General features: G+C 38.7%; 1 protein-coding gene across 5 annotated transcripts in view; it reads right to left on the bottom strand.

Moving 5' to 3' along the window:
* The window catches only part of abi1a (abl interactor 1a), a 57,650-nt gene that overhangs the window by 34,414 nt on the left and 1,651 nt on the right, over positions 1–21,585 (bottom strand). For all 5 annotated transcript variants that reach the window (XM_042510297.2, XM_042510292.2, XM_042510291.2 and 2 more), the window contains exon 2: positions 6,993–7,160. In XM_042510297.2, the coding sequence (XP_042366231.1) occupies positions 6,993–7,160 (168 nt within the window). The remainder of the gene's footprint in view (positions 1–6,992; positions 7,161–21,585) is intronic.

Here is a 21,585-nt window from a genome sequence, read left to right as displayed (position 1 = left end):
CAGCCTGTTGTGCTGCTTCATCACTGTGGTCACTGGGTTCAATTGGCAGCACTGGCCAGCTCCAAATGTAAGTGCAAACCATTAAAAACCATTGTAAAACACAGCTAGACTGGCAAAATAGTGAGTTATAAAATGGATTTTCTACAATAAAAACATAAGTTGTTTTATCACCACATTGACAACTGCTGTTTTGGATTTGCATTCTTAAATTTGCGCTTCATTAATTAACCCAGAGTGGTTAATTTATGGTATTGCAATGGTTTTATTCACTATTTGATAGTGAAGTTCAATTTCTTGCACTTCAAAATAAATGTCTGCAAAGCAAAACAGCATCAATAAAATACAAGAGAACTAAAATTGTCCGACTTAACATTTGCTGGTAAGTTTTCCACAATTTCCACTGACTCAGCATTTCCTACCTAACATGCAGAATAAGTCAGATGTAGAAAAAATAGTCATTTGTTAATAATAACAATGATATCAAAAAAATAATTCTGAACTGAGGGGGTTTTCTCAGAGGGCGGCAATAAAATAGCTTTGACCACATGAGTATCAAAAAGGTCATTTATAGCTCAGCGAGTGTGTGGGCATTGGTGTGAATGCATCACTGGCTGTTTCGAGGTCACGCTCAAGTCAACAAAGATAATTTTGTTTCTTTTTCTATTTGTATCTTATAATAAAGACATGCATGCACTAAGAATGCACAGTTATAGCCAAAATAATAGTCACGCTTGTTTGACTCAATACTAAAATAACATTTATTTTTACTATTACATGTTGATTTTAGGGACAAAATAATTTTGTCACACTTTCACATTTAAATCAACAGAACGCTGTTTGTAAAAAATTGATACAGCATAGCATCATGATATTTTTTGTGGCAATACTGTATCCTTACGACATCTTTTTCTTGGCCTTCGGCATTAATCTACTGCAGATTGTGGAGTTTACTTTCAAGTAGTTAAACAAGTTGTATTGCTTTGCAGCTTAAAAGTCTCATGCACTCTTTGCACATGATTTGTTCTCTCCTAATCTGAAATACTTCCAAACAACGCATGATTTTTGTCCATTTGAAGCCCCAACACACACAGTGAAACTTTTCACAGAAAGCAGCTGCAGGATGCACACCCAGCAGTGAGACCGCTCATCAAAAGTAGAGGCTGGCTGTTGGTTATGAAGTGCTTAATTTGATATGCAGTGGAGTTTTCTATGTGCGGGGCATGCATATTAAACATCAATATCACAGGCAATCATGTTCATTTAATTATGGGAAGCCAAAATCCTGATCATGATTAATATTTGATTAGCTGTGCAGCCCTAACTTACACTGAGGAGGTGACTGTATATTATATCCTTATCTGTTGCTACTGAAACTGAAATTTGTTTTCATTTCTGGTTTGCTAAAAATATTACAAGTGTATCAAACAGTGACCTCTATACTGTGCATCGCACTGAACTGTGACCTGAATGTACTGTTGTCCTCCGCACCAAACAACATGCATTTCTATTGTTATGGACACTGTTCTTCCTGTTTTTGAGTTTCTACAAATAAAGTTGCTTTATTCTTTTGTTATGTCTAACTCACACTAAAACTTCCTCGACGAAGCTGCCACAGGCTCCAAAACTACGCCAATTTTGGATTTCAAATACTGCTCGCGTGTAGAGCTACATGCCTCTGGGTTCAGCTTTAGAAAACTAAATTTATGTGGCGCACTTCAGACTTGAGGAAGAAGCTACTCCACTAAAATTCAGCTATCAGGAGTGGAAATATAATCAGGACAGAAGAGCTGCAGCATGCACATGAGGCTGTGTGTGCATGATCCCAACAACACACACACACACACACACACACACACACACACACACACACACACACACACACACACACACACACACACCCTATTCTCCCTCTTTCCCCTCGCTATTCGGGGTATCACAGAGAGGTTCTCAATGTGAGGCATTTTCTTCCACCGGACGGACAAAGCGCTCCCTGTTTGCAGCCTCTTAGCAGCCACTTCACACGCAGCAAAAGGTGGAAGCCCCGCGAGCTACTCTATTTTCCCGTCAGCCCCGCCGCCTCAGTACTGCAGAGAGACCCCCGCTCGTGAATGGCAATGACAGCAGGGGAGGTGACGCACAAACAAATACCTGTCAACACACACACACACACACACACACACACACACACACACACACACACACGAATATTTGTGCATCTGCACAGATTCAAGCACACGCACTTCGCTGTGAAGTCATACTGCAGTCTGACCCTGACACCCACTGAATATCAATAAGCAGTTCACTTAAAGACACTAAATTATACATAAAAAAACACACCGTACGCAGTTTAAAATGCAATTTAAACAGAGCACATAACATTCAAGATAAATGAGACTCTGATATTAGAAAGTTTTTACTGACATGCTGTTTACTGTTTTAACGGCTGGTCATTGGAAAATTAATCTAATGCTGACATTACTGCTCTCAAAGGATCAATGCTTTGACAGTTTACACGGCGACAGAAGGGGTGGCGTTTTCAAAAAATGACACTCTGGAACCCGGTTTCAACAGTTTACATTTCCAGCCCCTAAAACGCTGTTGTGTGAACAAAAGTATCATTGCTGTGTTAACAGCTCCTAAAACAGCGAATGAAATCACCTTTTGTTTTGCAGCTGGAGATAGATAAAAGGCAACAATTTGAGAATAAAGGAATAATAACTTTATTTGTATAGCACTTATTAAAACACACAGTGAAGTGCTGCACATAAACAATTAAAACCCGGGTACATACATGAATACACACAAACCTACAAACACACATACCAACACCCATTTAAACACAAACCACACATAAAGAAAAACTGTAACAAAAGAAGAGCACTGAAAGCAAAGTGAGGCAAAGTTGGGAGGATTTATGAGAATGTTAACCTACAGAAATGAGTTTTCAGCTGTTTAAAAGAGACCACAGATTCTGAGGATCTGATGGAGAGGGGATGGCTGTCCCAAAGTTTTGATGCTACCACTGCAAAAGCACGCCCACCTCTACATTTGTAATGTAAATACTGGAAAGATAAAAGGCTCTGATCAGATGACCGGAGGGTACGACCACTAGAATAGGGGTTCGGTAATTCAGTTATGTATCGTGACAATAAGGAACAAGGAGATGAGAAAAGTAACTGGGGACGAGGTTGTGTATCTTATAAAGAAACCATTTATGCCTCCAATCACATGCAGCATGCAAGCTAAGGTTTGCTGTATTACAGAACAGCACACTTGGCATGCAGCTCAGAGGGATACCAGTAGCAGTCAGAGAGATGCCGCTGCAAAGCGGACACACCCTGACCAGAGTGAACCCCTGTAACTGTGGGCAAACTGAAGGAAACAGCGCTGACGCCAGGCAACGTCTCACCACACACTGACAAGTTAATGTAAAGGAGCGTCGTCCTAAAGCATCCCAGCTACTGACATGGACAGAAACGTAACGATATACAGACAGAGTCTGGAAAAAGAAAAAGCTGGTATGTTTAGCCTTGTAAATTCAGAGGTGTGTTTATTATTGGTGTCTCGAGGATAACGGAGTCACGCTCATGTTTCATTGGCATTCACCTGAGAAAACTTCCTTTCCACTGTTAAAACAACATATATCCTTCAAGCTGCAGGCTTTCCTCTCCATTACACATTCAGCAGAACGCAACACCGTCCTCGAGGGACGCCACTAATATCATATCCATGAGCAGCGAGGGCAACATGATAATGATCCACCTCTTGAACCGGACGGTGGAGAGCAATAAAACACACCCACGGCCTGCAGAGCTCACAGGACTGTCTCTTTATTATTAAAACAGAGATGTGCTTCATTACGGAAAACACATTAGAGGCCTCGCTTCTTGCTTTTATGTGAAAAAAAGACGGAGATGAAGATGTTGTGCATACAAGGGACATTCTGTGTTTTAGAGTTTTTTGAGTTTTCAAGGCAAAGCTGCTAAATCATTCACATTTCTCAGGGACGAGTTATGCAAATGGAGGTGGCTTTTTATTCTTGTAGCTATTATGATCACCAGCTGGAAGAAAATGAGTCTGCATTTTTTTAAGACATGGCCTCCTGCAAGTAGATCCTTCATGTGAACGCTGCGGGTTTGCACCTGCACCACTGGCTCATATTTTGGGGAGTTGTCCAAGGATATCTTTTTACTGGAGCAATATTTCTCATAAGGTATCCAAAATTATGGCGGCTCACAGAGTTTTCGTCTCTAACAAGTAAAAAACAGCGTGGAACACATTATGGTATCATTTGTCGGCCTTCTGGCACGCAGGTTAATCTTACTCAGCTGGAAATAGAGAACTGCACCAACACATTCAAATCTAATGAATGATGTAATGAAACACTTGGTACTGGAGAAAATGTAATTCTCAAATTATTAAATTATTATTGTTAAATTTCGCAAAATTTGGTAACCTTTTATAGATCACTTCAACCGCATAAAATCTTCTGACAAGAGGATGGCATCCACCACCCATCCAAATTATTTTCTTCATGTGTTCATTTAATTTTTATAAATATATATTTATTTTTTCTTTCTTTTTTAACAGATTTAATGCTTTATCAATTACAATTATTTATTTAAATTTTAATTAATACATTTTCTTATTTCCTTTCTTCTTCTATAGATTTATTACTATATTCATTTTTTATTTAATTTTTTTCTTTTTCTGTTACAGATTTAATGCCCTACATTAAACACTATTATTATACTTTATATGTATGTTTGTTTATATGTGTAGAGGTTTGTATGTTCTGCACAAAATTATTGCAAAAAAAGAAAAGAAAAAGCGGACTTTCTTCATTCTTGAAACAAAAAGAACAAAAGACGACGGGGAAAACCATTCTTAACTGACCATCAGCTGACCTCACGTGACACCGTCTGGTTCGCCATCACCATGGCTTCACAAAGTATACAAGCGTGGGCATAAATATAGCAGAGGAAGGATGGAATTTCCCATGCACGAGTCAAGAGACGGTGATGAGCACTTGCAACAGAGACAGAAGTCAAACAATGTAAGCTACGCCTGGAGTTTACCGGGTGGCACCGGCTTTCTTCTTCTGATCTAAAGCACCATGTCTAACTGTCTTTCACATGCTTTTCTGACGTGGCCCAGGGGGTTGTCATGGAGACCGATGCAGGCGGTGACCTTGGTATCGGCCGAACACTATTTGTCAGGATATTGACTCAAAACCTGGAGTGTAAATACGCCTTTTTTGGTCTCTCTCTCTCTCTCTCACTCTCTCTCTCTTTCGGTGGCCTTTCTGTGCCCGTCATCATCCATCTTCCATTTCCTTCAGCCTTCCCTCTGATTTGCCGGATCTTTCTTTCTCTCTCTCTCTCTCCCTCTCCCTCAAGCCCTCAAGTCTCACAAGTCCTCTTTCCTTCCATTAGACTGAAAATCTGACCTTCAGTGTATCCTGAAAGAATTTCTGGCGCTCTTAGCAAAGCTCTGTCAGAGGAAAAACACCAGATAGCGGACATGGGAAAGACAAAACTAAAAGGAAATACTCCTTCCATCTCCTCGCTGCAAAAATAAACAACCTATTTCTTCTTTTTGCCAATTCTTTTGCAAGTTAAGATTGAACTATCAGCGTGCTGTTCGTGTGTTCGGGGTTTGGTGAATGCCACCCAGTTCTAATCTACGAGGTGCCACATGGCTGCAGCTCTTTGTTTGATTTGTCTGAGCTCTTAATGCCTTCATTGGATGAGCGGCTGGATTTACCTGCACACGGCAATCCTCATGCTGTAGTAAGAAAAGGGTTTGGAAAGGAAAAACTACAATGCCACAGTTTTTATCCAACTTGAGAATGACCTTATATAGCGGTGAGAGCAACAAATAAAAACCTTTATGGCCTTTATTTGTCACAACATTGATTGTGATATAATACATTTTCTGGGAAATCAGTTGAGAAACTGGTGTAAAATCTAAAAGTCGTCACATAATGCAAATATTTATATAACAATCTAGAAATATTTTGCAAAGCAAATATAATTTTTTAGCCCTCCATTAGAAATGGACTGGGCGATATGGCCTTTAAATAATATTTCTATACTCCTCTAAACTTCTGTAGACACTAATAAATAAACTACAGTTACAAGAAAGTTAAATATAGTAGAAACTGTTATAATGACGTTTAAAAAAAGTACTGCTATAATAAAGTCAAAACAAATACTGTTATAATAAAGATAAATCGAGTAGTGTTATATTACAGGTAAATTAAGTGCTGTTCTAATAATTTCAATAAAGTAGTCTTATAATATAGTTAAATAAAGTACTGGTGTACGAAAGTTATATCAATTTCTGTTATTATAATTGAAATAAAAAACTGTCTGACATTACAGTGGCACCATCAAACATAAGGACATACTCACGGTGAGCAGGAAACTAACAGCTCCCCAGTTCATATATCAAGAATTTGCTAAAATCTATGTCATTTTTTTCCTGTCAAATAGGCAAAGTCACATAAAAATAACAAAATTTTAAACATAGTAAAACATGTACGTGTGAAAGTAACCTGTTTGCACAAATGAATGCACAGAATTAGGTGATATATGTAACATTTTAGATGTTACTACAGTCTACAAGACAAACCTAATAGTATGTCCCTATGTGTATGAGCGCTGCTAAGTAATAACTACTGCAGACCAATAATTGCAAGTAAGACTGATCGTGGCAAATGTTTTATACTGTCTGTGTGCCTCTGAAGACGACAAGAGCATAAAAGAAAGACGAACAGACCAGCAGTCATTTGGCCAAATGCACAGTCAGACACTTGTGTAAGACTGATACACCAATAAAAAGGAACCATGGGTGTTACAGAAGGCCTCGTACTGTGTTTGAAAATAACAGAGTCTGTGTGAAAGCGAAAGGAGAAGTAGGAAGTGTGGGGCACCATTCTTCACAGCTGTACGGTCTGTGGTGTGTGTGTATCTGTGTGTATTTCTGACCTGGGAGATGTGGTTGATGGAGGACTCCATGCGCCGCAGCTGCGAGGCCTGGATGTCCAGCAGCTGCAGTACATTGTTGGCTAAGGCATTGATCTGGTAGGCCACGCTGGCCAGGGACTGGGTGGTGTAGGCTTTGGTCTCCTCCAGAGCTTTCCTCTTGTCCTGGGCCTGTGCACAAAAAAGGGATTAGAGAAAAAAAATAGAGATTAAAAAAGATGGAAGAGGAGCCTAGTTACTGTTAATATCACATAACATTCGCATCTATCTTCCAGCCCCGTATCCAGGTCAGGTTTGTGGTGGATTCGGGCCAATAGAGCAGCCGAGACATCCTTTTCCCACCCTGACTCTCATTCCCCAGATACCACGCACTCTCTCTGGGGGGATTTGGGATGATGTAACGCTCCTGCAGCAGCCATATTGGAGGTTGTGAGAGCAGAGAGTGAACAGCTGACTACATTACTGAATTTGGCAAGCATAATAAAATAAACTTGGCATATTCATCAATACTAAGGGTGGAAATAGCCAGAGGCCTCATGGTACTTTTTGTATTGTAATGTGTTTTGTGCTGCTGAACAGGAACCTGCTGAAAACCAGTTTTTAACTGAGTCAGGGCAGTTTAACTGTAATACACCCAGTGTTACATTCAGTTCTTTCTCTGTGTGAGTAAAATAAATGACATGAAAACAATGAAATATTATCACAAAGTCACCATATATTATTGTCAGATTGCAATCTGCCGAGTACTACTACTACTACTACTACTACTACTACTACTATCACTACTACCACTACTACCAATTGCCAGTCAACTCCATTTTTAAGAATTATTTTTACTTATACTTTTTTCTCTCTTCTCTTCTTTTTAAATTTATTATTATTATCATTATTATTATTATTATTTTATTATTATATTGTTTTAAGTACCTCTTTAATTGTCTTTAACTTGACAGTTAGGTATGTTATTTAATATATTTATTTACCTTTATGAGTGGGGGGGGTGCAGCAACAAAACCTTTCTAACGGGATGACAAAGCAATTGATTCTATAATGGCTGAGCTACCGGACGTTTAATTTGTATTTACAATAGCAATAATTCACATAACAAATAAATCAATACTTGGCATCCATGTAGGCGCATCAATAAAATATAGCTTGGCGAAATATCGTGATATCATGCTGTAATGATTTTTCCTCCACCCCTGATCAATACACTGTTTTATCTTCATTTTTGTAAGAGAAAATATAATTTTACAAGAAAAAAATGCAATTTGTATAAATAGTTAACAATCTAGAAATTATTTAGAAATCTAAATAATTTTAACTTTTTAGTCGTTGTTCAGCATTACAGTTCTGTAAATGTATGTAGTCACTTCATATATAAATACATTTTAATGGAAAAACCCACTGCAGGCTTGACCAGTGGCTCAGGGCTATTTTTTAGGTTATATAATACACAATCACTTTATTTTGAAATCTCCTCTAAATTTTTGTAGAACACCAAAATACTAAACTAGTCATGCTTAATGTATAGACTATATGCTGAAATGTGGCTAAAAGTCTCTGTTTCTAAGGCACTAAATTGTTCACTTTTCTTGCATTTAAGTATGTTTCATCACGAATGACAAACGCTACACGAGAACTGCATTAGCGGCAAAAAGAAACAGTATATATTTAGCCATAATTTGACAGAAATATAAATGTCAAGCACGTAATGAGCATATGCTTACAGTCAGAGAGGACATTTATTATTATTCAGTTGTTGTTTGAAAAGTTTATGAGAATGTACGAGAAAAAATGGCTCTTGGCAGATTTAAACCAGGGTCAAGATTGATTTACTAACTGGACAACACCACAAAATTATAGAGTAAAAAGACATTTAAACTGAACACAAAACATTTTTCTTAAATTATTAGGAAAAAATGTCTTTGCTATGCAAGATACAATTTTAATGGTTTAGGGACATTTGTAACAAAATGTTATGACCCAAGCTACAGGCTAGGAACAAGGAGGCTAATATTTGACAAATGTATCAAGTGTGAAACAACAACATGGTCATCAAAACTATACAGATTTAAATTCAAATATGTTAAAGGTAAAGGCAGTATGAGGAAAACACTGTCAATGACAAAAAAATACTTTTGCACCTCAAAACTGAGTCTTGGCAGAAAAAAATATGAGAAAATATCAGCTTGTCCTTTGGCAGGCAGAGAGGGAATATCCCAGACTATGTGTATAATAACTTATATGTCTATCTCATTTCTGCTTGTTGCAATTTGAGATGGTAAAATTTCCCCCGATATCCCCTAGTTTCTTCAATGAATTAGTTAACTACTAGCCAGCAGGTTAATCTATAAAGCAGCTACTAGCTTCTGCTGATAATAAATACGAGCGAACTTTATTTCAAGCCTGTCAGCCATGAATGTTTTGATACTCAAGACAGTTTCAGTGAATTATTTCTCAAATGTATTCAGTAGAAGCTCATTAGCACCAAAAGCATGACGTGGCTGGTTTAATTAATTAGCCTGCTGGTTAGTTAGTGGGCTAACAAGACTAAAAAAAAAAAACAAGCGACTCAGCTGACACAAACTGCGACTGAAGTTGGTTTCCAAATAACTTACGCACTTTTTCCTGGTTGTTGTGTTCATAAAACAGCATCTTATTTTAAGAGGACAACAAACTGACAGTTACAAAGATGCAAAAAGTTGCCAGACCAGAAAAACTGTGGTAATGTTACTTTCTTGAGAGCCACATCAAAACAGGCTGAGGCAAAGAGGCGAGCTCCAAACTGAGCCATCGTGTTTGATCTCTGCGGGCTCTTCCCAGCACTGCTCGCTCATAAAGCTGAGTCCAAAGAGCGCTGCCTGGAGGGCCGACACTGGGCTCTGATAACAGGCTGCCGTAGCAGGGGGTAGGTGGTGGTGGAGGAGATGATTACTGGTAGTAGTGGTTTGAGGGCAAAACAGAAGAAAGAGGAGCATTTGGTCATATGGAGACTACAGTGTATGGACAGACAAAGTGAAAACAACCATGTCACTGTGAGTCTCATTACTGATTCCCCGTGGCAGCGCGCAACTAATCCACAAGCAATCCGTACGGCTAAAAGCTCCTGACCTGGAGAGCTGCCGCGCCGGTTAGCTGCGGCCATGCGAGGAGATGACAGCTTTTAGTTGTGTTTCTTTTAGTGGGAATCAGAGCAGCAGATGTGTTGTGCGATAACAGCCTCAGGAAGGAGGAGAGATTCCTCCAGAGGGCTTGGAGCAAAAGGCCATCTGTTGAAAGCACATTCATTCATGTGCACACTCAGACACCTACTACTGACACTGCAATATGCAGCATGAAACATGGAGTAGCAGCTGCGGGGAAATATATGAAACACAAACAAATAAACAAAACAGCCTTATGTGCATGACGGCAGTTTCTAAATAGCAAGGGGAGGCAGTTTTTTGCAGTATAAGGACTTTTCAAGCAGATTACTGGACAACATATGCTTGCATGTGCAGGACTGCTGGCCTACATTTAGAGCTGCAATCCAGAAAACAGTGTTTATGTTGTTTGCACAGCGAGAATTGCATTTGATTTTTTATTTCTATCTCTGAGGCCATTTTGAATGCATTGCATCTAATTTGTATTTTATATATTAAGCAATGTTTTATGCATGTATCCTTGTCAAATAAACAGGTCAATAAATACATAAAAAGTAAATCATAGGGAAAAATTTCAGAAACTTTGCACAAAAATAAACAGCTACGTGCTGTGTAATAACAAGAAAAAGCACAATTAAAGGGTGGCAGCTATACAGCCAGTGAACTCAGTTGTATAATGCTTTGTGCTGCTCTAGGGAGCATTTCATAAGTGGATTTTGGTGCAAAATTTCAAATTCAGAAGAGATAGTCTGCGTTTCAAACTTGGGATGTGGAGTTTGAAAGATGTGGGTGTTTATTATCAGGCAGGGAGGGGTGTCTGCTGAAAGCATGCACTCTTGGAGATCCATGGTTTTCAAAGCTGGACTCTTTTGCTTTAATTTAAATCATTCCTGTTGTACATCTTTAACTTGATTTTGTCAATATCTTGCAGCTGCAGTGTACAGACAGTACACACTACTGATGCTGAAGCTACCATACACAAATGCTGGCTACTTTTATGCAAATTCTAGTCTGCAAATGTGTGTTTATTATTGGAGAAGAGTACAGAGTCTGGAAGAGGAAGAGCCCTGTGTGAGATAAAACTGGACAATAAAGGCTTTTGCAAACAAATGCTGAATTAAATATCTAAAGAAATACAAATTTAGGCCGACTTCCAGCATGTTTAACAAACATATTCATTCACAAAAGTCCACACAAACCACAACATGTGATGTTGTTTAATCCATATTTGTGAATGGCTGCAATTGATGCTTTCTAAATGTGTCCAAACGACTTCCATACTAATCCTGTTTGAATGCTTGCTTTATTTCCCAAGTAACACAATTTCCTTCAATGTGGAGTCACAACGAACATTTTTCACATGAACTACAAGAACAATGTGTCTGTTCTGCAAAGGCAAGACCACAATGAACGAGATGATACAGAACAAGAGGAGTAGTCTCTATCCGTGTCAGATTTGAAGCTGTGAAACTACACCCTAAATTTTAAGCACCAAAGACTATTATCAGTCATTCTCTACTACAGTTTCTACGTTTTTTTTTTTAAATTTCCCCAGTGACACAGTGACTACAGCCACAATGAATCACATAAATTGGTCAGGAAAACTGATACACTGAATGGAAAGGGCAGACCCAGGCTTCTCCTTCCTTTCCTGGTTCACATCATGAGGTTAAATCTTTAGCCTCGTGTTAATCACACAACTGTAATTCTTCAAAATCCACAGCTCAGTTTGCACGATCAGCTGCACAGAAGTTTTTTTTTTTCTTAAACAGAGGATGAAATAAACTAAGTTAACATGTCAGGAATATGTGGAGAAATTAGCTTCTTGAATATTTGTATGTGTGTCTGTCTGGACAAACTGATCCAGACTGCATTAGCTGCTGTGATGTGAGGTCAGTGGTGGGCGTTGGGAGGACAGATGCGACACTTGATTGCATCGCCACTGGCGGCATCTCAGAGCCGTCTGCTCTACTTAAAGCCTCCTTCATCCCTTGACTTGTTCACGCATCACAAGTCCTCAAACTAACCAGATTTTTTGTTCAATTACCCACAAATCTTTACTCACTCTGACATCCATCTTCAGCTATAAGGACTACAGCAAATATTTAAAAAAAACAGAACAAACAGTGCTTGAGACACAGAGGAATAATATGTGTGCTTGCTCAGTACAAAAGGTAAATAACAGCAGCGGAGAGCCGAGTGAAGTACACCACAGCAGGAGATGTAGAGAATGAGGTGAGCTCCCAGAGAGCTTTAGCGCTCCTGGGGCACTTTATCTCATATTTCCGAGCTGAGTAATGACTGAAAGAGACTGCAGAATATCCAGGCAGTAGTAGACAGGCTGTCAGCACCTCAGCTGGGTTTATAAAGGGAGTACAGAGGAATGCACCGTCCGTGTACACAAAGCAAAATTGTAGCTGGCAGCTGAGGCAAGCTCGATAATCAAACTTGGATACAGCAAAAAGACGGGGCCAGCAATGCTCTCTGCATGTAAGCATGTATGTGGCCTGACACATGTGGAAGCAAGACGGGAGTGGCAGACACAAGAATGGATTTGTTTTATGGGAAGTTTTTGAGGCATTGATCTAGATAAATACTTGCAATTCACTGCGTCACCCATCCAGTCTGGCAAGATAACGGCCGAAAACCACACTGGAGTGCAAACATCTTTTTTTTTTTTTTTTTAAATAAGGTGATGCACTGCTTTACTGGCTGCGTTCTGACGGTAGGAAGGAAAGTCCAGACTTCCTCCCTGAGGATAGAAACTGTTCAAGGGTCAGAGGAGGCGTAGCTGCACCTCCACCCAGAAGCATAAGTAGGAAATGGACCAAATGAGTATTCTTCCCCACAGACTCCCTGAGATGACTAATGGAGATCTGGAGAAGTGAGACCAAAAATCTAAATCAAGACTCACTGAATCATGCCCATAAAGTTTAAAACTAAAACGTCTTTTCACAACGATTAACTTCTTCCATGCCAAGGGGAAACTGGTGTTACACATCGACATTTCGGTCTTTTGGAGAGGCTGAGTTTTAAAGCTAGAGTGATTATATCGAAATGAAACTTGAAAACTTAAGGAATCAATTGGTAACATGCCACCATGTGCTACCATTCTTTGCTTTTTGGGAAGGGTTAAATAATGCTCCAGTCCAAAAAAAATGAGTCCTCCCTTTGCAGACATACCAACTTTAAGCTGGCTACATGCAGTTTTGGGCATGCAGTACAAATATGTTATTTTTCTCTTTATGGTGATTGATCGATAGATCTGCATACTGGGGTCCTTACAGCAGTCTGGGAATTGCTTAACTTAGCCGTGAAGAGAGGATTCAGTGATCCAAATTTATAAAAAAAATCTAAAAAACTGCTGCTGAAGGGGAAAAATGAACACATGAGGCAACAAATCTATGTAACAAATTACATCAACCAAAAAATTGCAGCAACAACTTATGAGACGTAACTGAGCATGGAGATGGCCATCGTATATTTCCACCACAATATCCTAGCTTCTCTCTGAACTTTCAAAATCTGAATACACTCCACACCAAAACACAAAATGTATTTATTAATGGAAAAAATGACACACAGTGCTGCATCTCAAATTAATCGTCAGGTTCAGATCTGCAATCACCCTCTAAAGACCCCCTGTCCCTCGTAAGAGACACAAAAATGGGTCCAACATACCGTATGAAGGGTTGGTGTAGAAGAAGTTAAAATAAAAGGAGTTCAAACATGTATGAACATTAAATAATATGACAACACCGTAGAGCGTTTCTACTGTGTGTCTGCCACGGGATTTGTACAGCTGACAAGCACATTTGTGTTTATGCGCTCCCACTTGTCCGGAGGGGAAACGCTCTCAGAGCAAAAAAAAAACAAAAAAAAAAAAAGGTTTAGGAATGTTTGGAATTCGGCAACATGTCATCCGTCTTCAAACTTTCAAGTGTTTCTGGAGAGCTCTGCTACAGTGTCAGGAGTGCATGGAGGAACAAAAACAAACATACTGTAACGGAGCAACCACAGATTTATTTTTCTAATCTGTGGACAGGACGAGTTTGAAAAGAAATGGTTAAACTTTCCCTCGAAAGCACCCGTAGCAGGAGGTGTACCTAGTGTAGTTTACAGCAGAGTGAGTGTAAATCCAACTGGAAGGTCGTAGAGCTCACATGGCACTTTGTATCGACCGCCGATGGCTGCAGACTGGACGGGGTGAGATAAGTGAGACAGGAGGCAGCTGAGAGCTGGTGCTCCGCGGGTTGTTATATTGATGTGGCTGTCTGAAAACCAGCAGCTGATTGGGAAAAAGGTGGAGCCCAATGAATATGAGATCTGACCGAGTGTAACTCAAGCCGTGTCTTTGTCATTTACTTCCTTCTGCCACAGTGACGTATAAGAAAATTTATGGAGGATAAAACACGATGGTGACTCCGCCAGTTTCAATACATCATCCAGTGAGTTTCTACTACTGCTACTTGTCTATGATTATGATCATGATCATGATCATGATCATAATCTGATGAAATACATTTCATCAGATTATGATCACATGAAAGTTTTTACAGAGAAATTCCAGTATTTTTCAACCTGGGTCTCATCCCTTTTATTTTTGTCTATTTTTAATGGCAAAAAAACTAATTGTTACATTTTACTCACCACCTCTGTAAGGATTTACCTAACGATTATTGTCACTGTTGATTAATCCGTCAATTACTGTCTTGAAATTTCGGAAATGGTTAAAGATGTCAATAAGTGTTTCCAAAACCCCAAGATGACGTCCTCAAGTGTCTTGCTTTGCCCACAACCCAAATATACTCAGTTTACCGTTATAACAAGAAACCAGAAATTGGAACTGGAATTAAAAATTAATTCAATCAGATTATCTGGAGATTAATTCAGTGTTTGACAACTAATTGGTTAATTGTAACTATTCTACACGTCTGTTATATTGATTTGGGAAAAAAAAACTCTATGTTGGATCAAAAATGCTTTACTGTACTGATTACATATACCGATACATCGGTATCAGCTCGGCACAGACTGCTACTTGTCCAATTTCGCATATGTAAAGATAACTAAAGGCCAGTTTACTGATGAGGCATACATAAGTCAGATGACAAGCCCCTTTTTACACTGTACGGTCAGTACGTTCAGTCTTCCCTTTAAGACAGCAGTGCAGGCAGAAACAGCATCTGTGTTAAAGGGACAGTTGGCAGGACACGACCATGGACGGGACAGATGTGACATTCTGATGACGTGTTATGCGTGCGACCCACCACAGGAGATTTAAAAAGGAGCATGCAGCATTTAGCAGCTAACTCAAAGAAGACCAACAGCTGCCGAAAATGTCCACAAAGTGGGAAAACAATGAGAGTGAGGTGCCCCTTAACCCCAGTGCTGAATACGAGATTGGCTGCCATATAACTGATTGTTATTGTTGCTTTGTTATGCCTTTGTTATTGATAAAAAAGCTCTGCCAACACTTGTTTCTTTTATGTTATATGTCACAATTGAGGCCAATGCTGTTGTGTTTAATGACGTGACTCTTTTGGTTCCGCTATGCCGGCATGTTGTCTAAAATCACACACTGAAGTGGCACGATGCTGCAGTTGTGTGGTGCTATTTAAAAAATGCAAAGGTGGCATAATGAAGGGACTTTGTAGCCATATCAATAGAGCTTCGTATATAAAGGGCTAGAAACATAACTACTATTGGTGTTTAAGTCAACTGAACAAGAAATTTCCACACTGGAATGCAAAATATAATGTGATGTTTTTATTTTTTATTTATTGTTCTGAATTTGTGTTTATATTTATAATGCATATTTATAACATATTTTAACTCTCACATATAGATATAAATATATCAAAATTATGTATCAGTTGGATGCTAACTTATGAATCAAAATGCACTTAATATAAGATTAATTCTAGTTTGACAAATACCAGAATTTCTTGTAACTCTACAGATGATGGAAATAGTGTTAGTACACTTTGTTTGAAATATAATCAGTATGATAATAGTTAATGGTTTAAAGTTTAAAGTTAATAGTTTATTTTATTGGCCATTGTTGGGGCACACTGATCTGCTTTGGATGATAACAAGAAACTGAGCTAAAGGGGGTTAAATGTGTAAAATTAATCCAAGAAAAAAAAACACTAGGTGCTTTGATCTTAATCAAATAACGGTTGGCAACCTGTTCAGTGAGCATCCAAACCTTTAAAAATGAAACAGTGAGAGATGTATCGCCAGCACATGTCACCTGAGGAGGCAGACAGGGTAGTGAAAGTGACACTGGGACGTGTTGGGAATAAAAAACAAGGAAAACCTGCAGACTTAACAACTTCAGTCCTTCCTTGAGCTAACTCTTAGCTCTTTAAAAAAACACTCAGCAGTACGCTACGTGAATTCATAATTCCTCCGGGGCAGATGGAGGCTGACTGAGAGGCCATAAGGTCTACCTGACCTTGAAGAACTGCCAGCACACAATTAAAAATTCCTTCAGTATGTCAGCGAAGAGACACAAAGGGGAAGTCTGCACATGGAGGAAACTCATTAACCTTTCCTGAGTGACTTAGTAATTGGTTCGTCCAGGCAGAAAGTCACTGCTCTGTACCTGAAACAACATTTTTAACTGATAAACAAATCAATTTCCAAGGATCTGAGTGCTGGAGGAGCTCTTCTTCCAGTTTGCTGGGTCACCACGGCACAGAGGGCGTTTGGGTGTTATTCACACTTTTAGAGATGAAAAGAGTGAACGCTGCACAAAAGCTGGCAATTTTCTGTACGAAATCAACCACAAACAGACAATTTTAGTCTGAAACAATGATGCCACCCATTATTTTAAGAAACTACACTCTAACCACACTGTTACAGATCAGTCTGGACCAAACCAGCCCCGCTCAGCTGAGGGAAGGAGTGACAGGTGGTCAGAAAGGATGAATGGGCCTGGCTGGTAGGCTGAGAGCCGCTAGGCCTCACCATGCTGGGAGAAAAACCAGGCCACTCCAGAGAGAGACACAGAGAAAGAAGGACAGGAAACGAGGACTCAGAGTAACCCAGAGAGACAGAGCTGTGTGCAAAAAAAAAAATGCCACCTGCTCTCTCACGGGGAGAAAAACTCACATTAACTCACTTGGGAAAGCAGCGCAGGACAGAAGGTTATATGACCACAGCATGAAGAGGACATCTCTGCTGGGACATAGGATGCTACTTGCATTGACTAACACACATCAGCCCACATTTTAGATCATTTTAGGAGCCGAACTAAAAGCACAAGTGGGCATCATGCTGGCTCAGCAGTCACATGCCCCGAGCTTGCAACACTGCATCTGATCTGACATTTGAACTCCTGGTTTGCCATAAATCTAACTTCCATTTCCCTATTCCTTGTTACTGTATGTGGTTTGTTTGTTAACCTTCCCCCAAGAGTTTATGATAACAACAGTTCAAACATAAAAAAAAGTGCTGCTAATAGGGCTGCAGCCAATGATTATTTTCATTGTTGACTAATCTGCCAATTTTATCAGGATAAGGTCTTATTGAATCATTATTTTCGTCAAAAAAAGGTAAAAAATTTGTGAAAATGTTCTTCACAATTTACCAAAATGCAAAGTGACATCGGCAATTTGCTACTTTTGTCCAACCAAAAGTCCAAAACCCACAACTCTGCCTTTATTATCATAAATGACAAAGAAAAGCAGTAAATTCTCACATTAAAAAAGACACTTTTGCTCACAAACAAGATGGAGTGGCAGTCACTGCAGCAAAGAAAGAGGATTTGGAAGAATTGAAAAATCAAACTTGGATTGGGCGATATGGGAAAAAAATTAAATGTCATGATACTTTTGTCCAAATACCTCAATACTGATATTGTGGGCTTGCTTTCACGAAATTTTGATGACTTATTATCAGTAATGTGGATACAATGACAGTAAAAGGCAAATAACGAAAACAGAAAAGTTTAAAAACGACATCACTGCACTGAAAAGAAAACACTAATGATATCCAAAATCTAAAACGATATTTAGTCTGAGATCATGATATCGATATTGCAGAGCCTTAAATAAATTAATAATTTCCAAAACAGCTGCAGAAGAATTTTCTTCAATCCATGAATTTTTCAGGTTCCAGAAATGTTAAATAAGCCGAAAAAACAACGGAGAGAGCCTGAATGGTATTAGTGTGTTGAAGAAAGCAGCTCTCAGTGTGACCTGCCAGCACGGCCAGGTGGTCCACTTTGCATACAATGCATGTGTCCTTGTCTCAGACGTTAAACAAACAGACTCGCATCAATTTAAAAACGAGCGAGTGCCAAGGATCGCTATTTTATACCTTATACAGTCAGAAGAAACAGGAACATAATAAAACACAAAACACTGCATTAATCTGAATAATCTCTGTGCTAGTGTCTTAATTTGAAAGGGTGTTGCTCTTTTTTTTTTTTACTCTATTATTGAGCCACTTCCTGACACAGCGAGAAGGCATTTCCAGGGAGTCAGTCGTCGGAGTCAGCAGGGAAAACAGGATACATAACTCTGACCTGTCAGTGTGTCATATTCCACACGCACACACATACACAGACACACACACACACACACACACACACACACACACACACAGTTCAAAACACTCTTTTGGACAAACAAAAGTCATTATCAAGTTGGAAAAGTGGGCCAGCGATCTGTCCTTGGTTAAACAGCGTTCACCATCTGCTTCAGCTGCTGAGCTGCACTACAGGTCCACACTGTCACAGCACCACAGCCTCCATGACGAGGAGGAGGAGGAGGAGGAGGAGGAGGAGGGATGGAAATGTGAAGGAGTGCTGAACAGGACGAGCCGATTCAAGCTGAGGCATGTTGATATGTGCTGGTTCAGTTCAGAGTGCACAGTGTATGTGTGTGTGTGTGTGTGTGTGTGTGTGTGTGTGTGTGTGTGTGAGTGTGTGTGTGTGTGTGTGTGTGTGTGTGTGTGTGTGTTTCTATCAGAGGCAGACAGAGCAGGATTATGAAAAGTGCACTGTTAGTCTTGACGCTCGCTTCACACAGAGCTCACAACGTGCGCCCAAAAGCTTAAAATCCAGATTTTTTTTTTTTTTAATGTCAGCACTTTAAAAAACATCCTTCAAATGGCTTCAACTCATGAAACAACTTTTTATAGTTAACTCTTTAAAACCTGAATCAACATCCTTTTTTTTCCTCTGAAACCTTAAAAAAACGGTTTGATTACTTTCAAAACACAGAGAAGAATATAATGAGGAAAGAAATGCTTCACAAATTGCAAAAAAAAAAAAGTAGTATTATCTGAAATTTGTTTGAGGAGAATCTTAGACATTATCAAAAAAATGAAAAATGTCCAGAAAACTAAAATTCTTTTAATTTTTTAAAAAACTTTTTATGATGCAGAAAAAAATGAAAAATATATTTTTTTATTTGATTTGATTTTATCATTATTTATCTATTTATTTATTTATGTTTATTTTAAGGTAATTTTCTTTTAACTTTTTACTTATTTATTTCTCATTTTTGGGTCATTTCTTTTGGATCTAAAGAAATCAGTTTGCTCAGGTTCCAAAGGGTTAAAGTTAGATGTATAGATGCATGTATATCCATCCCTTCTGTAATTGTTATCCGCAGCTGCATTAAAATAACATTTGAGGAAGTATTTTTTCGTGCACTTCCTCTGCACATTTTACATCTCATTAGATTGAGTCTCAGAGGAGATTTTTATCCCCATGATGATTGAAATACCATTTTTGGAGCCGCGCCTGTTTACCAAAAGCAAGTACACTAAAATTTAGTAGGTTTATACAAAAGTGGTCAAATTTAGAAACTTGTGCCGACACTAATGGCTCGAAATTTTCACAGTAACATACGAAAATATCACAGTTTCATTGTATCGTGGTATATGGTATTACACAAATATTATTGTTATCAGTTGAAATGCTTAGCGTTTTTGGTTGAACAAATGCTTTATTATGACTAAAATTTGAAACAGTTTGTGGATGACACTATTTGTAAAAAGTCTGACAGGGAAGGAAAGAAAAGAGATGTGCACGCGCAATTAGGATTTTTTTTATCTGGTTGCATTTTTTTTATTCAATACTGCAAATGTACCCGGTACAATAACCACTAATCTTCACACCGTAATATACTGGTAAACAGGAATAATGCTGCGACCATAGCTGATTCAATATTTAGTCTTAGTTTTAGTCACCATATTTTAAAAAATGCTAATAATAAAAAATGTAAAAATTACAAAACCTTACCGAAGAAGTTAGCCACAATAAAAAAAATTATATTATTATTATTATATTATTATATAACAATTTCAATCAAAAAGTATGTTAATAAATTACATGAGTCTACGAATTATAATAGGTATTTTGATTAGTTAGTATTAGGTTCAACACTCAGTGAATTTATATCATTTTGAATGACCATGCTGCTCAAAACAAAGGCAGATTATTATTTCAAAAAACAAAAACTAGTGCCTGCAACCAAACAGATTTGGTACCAAAAGAAGCTTCAGCGAGAACAACTTCATATCTTATAACATCAAGACTGAAAGAAGTACAAGTTTGACATTCAGCACCAACTTTCTGTAGTTTTCTAAACTCTGCCACACAAATATATTTCTGTCAGTATATGTGGGTAAAAGCAGTCCCAAAAGCAGTGACAGCCCTGTCATTTCAGCGGGAAAGTGCTTTAAAGACACAAAATACCAACAACAACTAAATGTGAGCTACTGGCAACTGTAGTCTGAACCAAAAGGTATCTGCAGTGACCTTCAAAACCTCCAAAACACTGTCACGCTGCAAAAGATGAACTCAAACATGAACAAAATTCCTCCGTTTCTGTCCTTTTATAGATCTCAATACTGTGTCATTGCGGTAAACTAAATCTATAACAAAGATGTTCCCACATTCATTTTCTTCTCTGTTTCTAAACCACAGACTGTATATAATCACACATAATTATACACAGCCATTACTCTGAAATATAATGAACTATACAGCTTTGCATCTTGCTTCATTTTAGGGCTCATACAAGATGACAAACTTCTCGTCCTGTAGTGTTTGCGTGGGCTAAAACTGGCATGGAGCTTCACAACGCCAAATCATCGGAGGAGCACACAGAAGAAAACAAAATTACAGGGAGTCTTTGGGGAGTACAGCTGGATTGGACACACCCGCTGGAGCTGATACGGTGGGCTGTCCTCTGCTGAAAAATGTTTTCCCACCGACCGCTGTTTGTCTGTCGCTCGGTTTGTTCTCAGATTTTTTTTTTTTTAAGAAGTGGCTCACCACTGAGATATTTGTCATGACATCAAAAAGCCATCTGAGGTCATTGCGACACCACAGCTGTGAAGTTAGGTTGCATAAAATCTTACTAACTCAAAATAAAGGCGCTTAAGATATGCTATTTTATCAAGAAGAACTTAAAAATGAACTCTAA

Source organism: Plectropomus leopardus, chromosome 21, assembly GCF_026936395.1.
Source record: "Plectropomus leopardus strain MGB_pleo_1.0 chromosome 21, ASM2693639v1, whole genome shotgun sequence".
Classification (NCBI taxonomy): domain Eukaryota; kingdom Metazoa; phylum Chordata; class Actinopteri; order Perciformes; family Serranidae; genus Plectropomus; species Plectropomus leopardus.
This window is presented reverse-complemented; position numbering and strand designations above follow the sequence as displayed.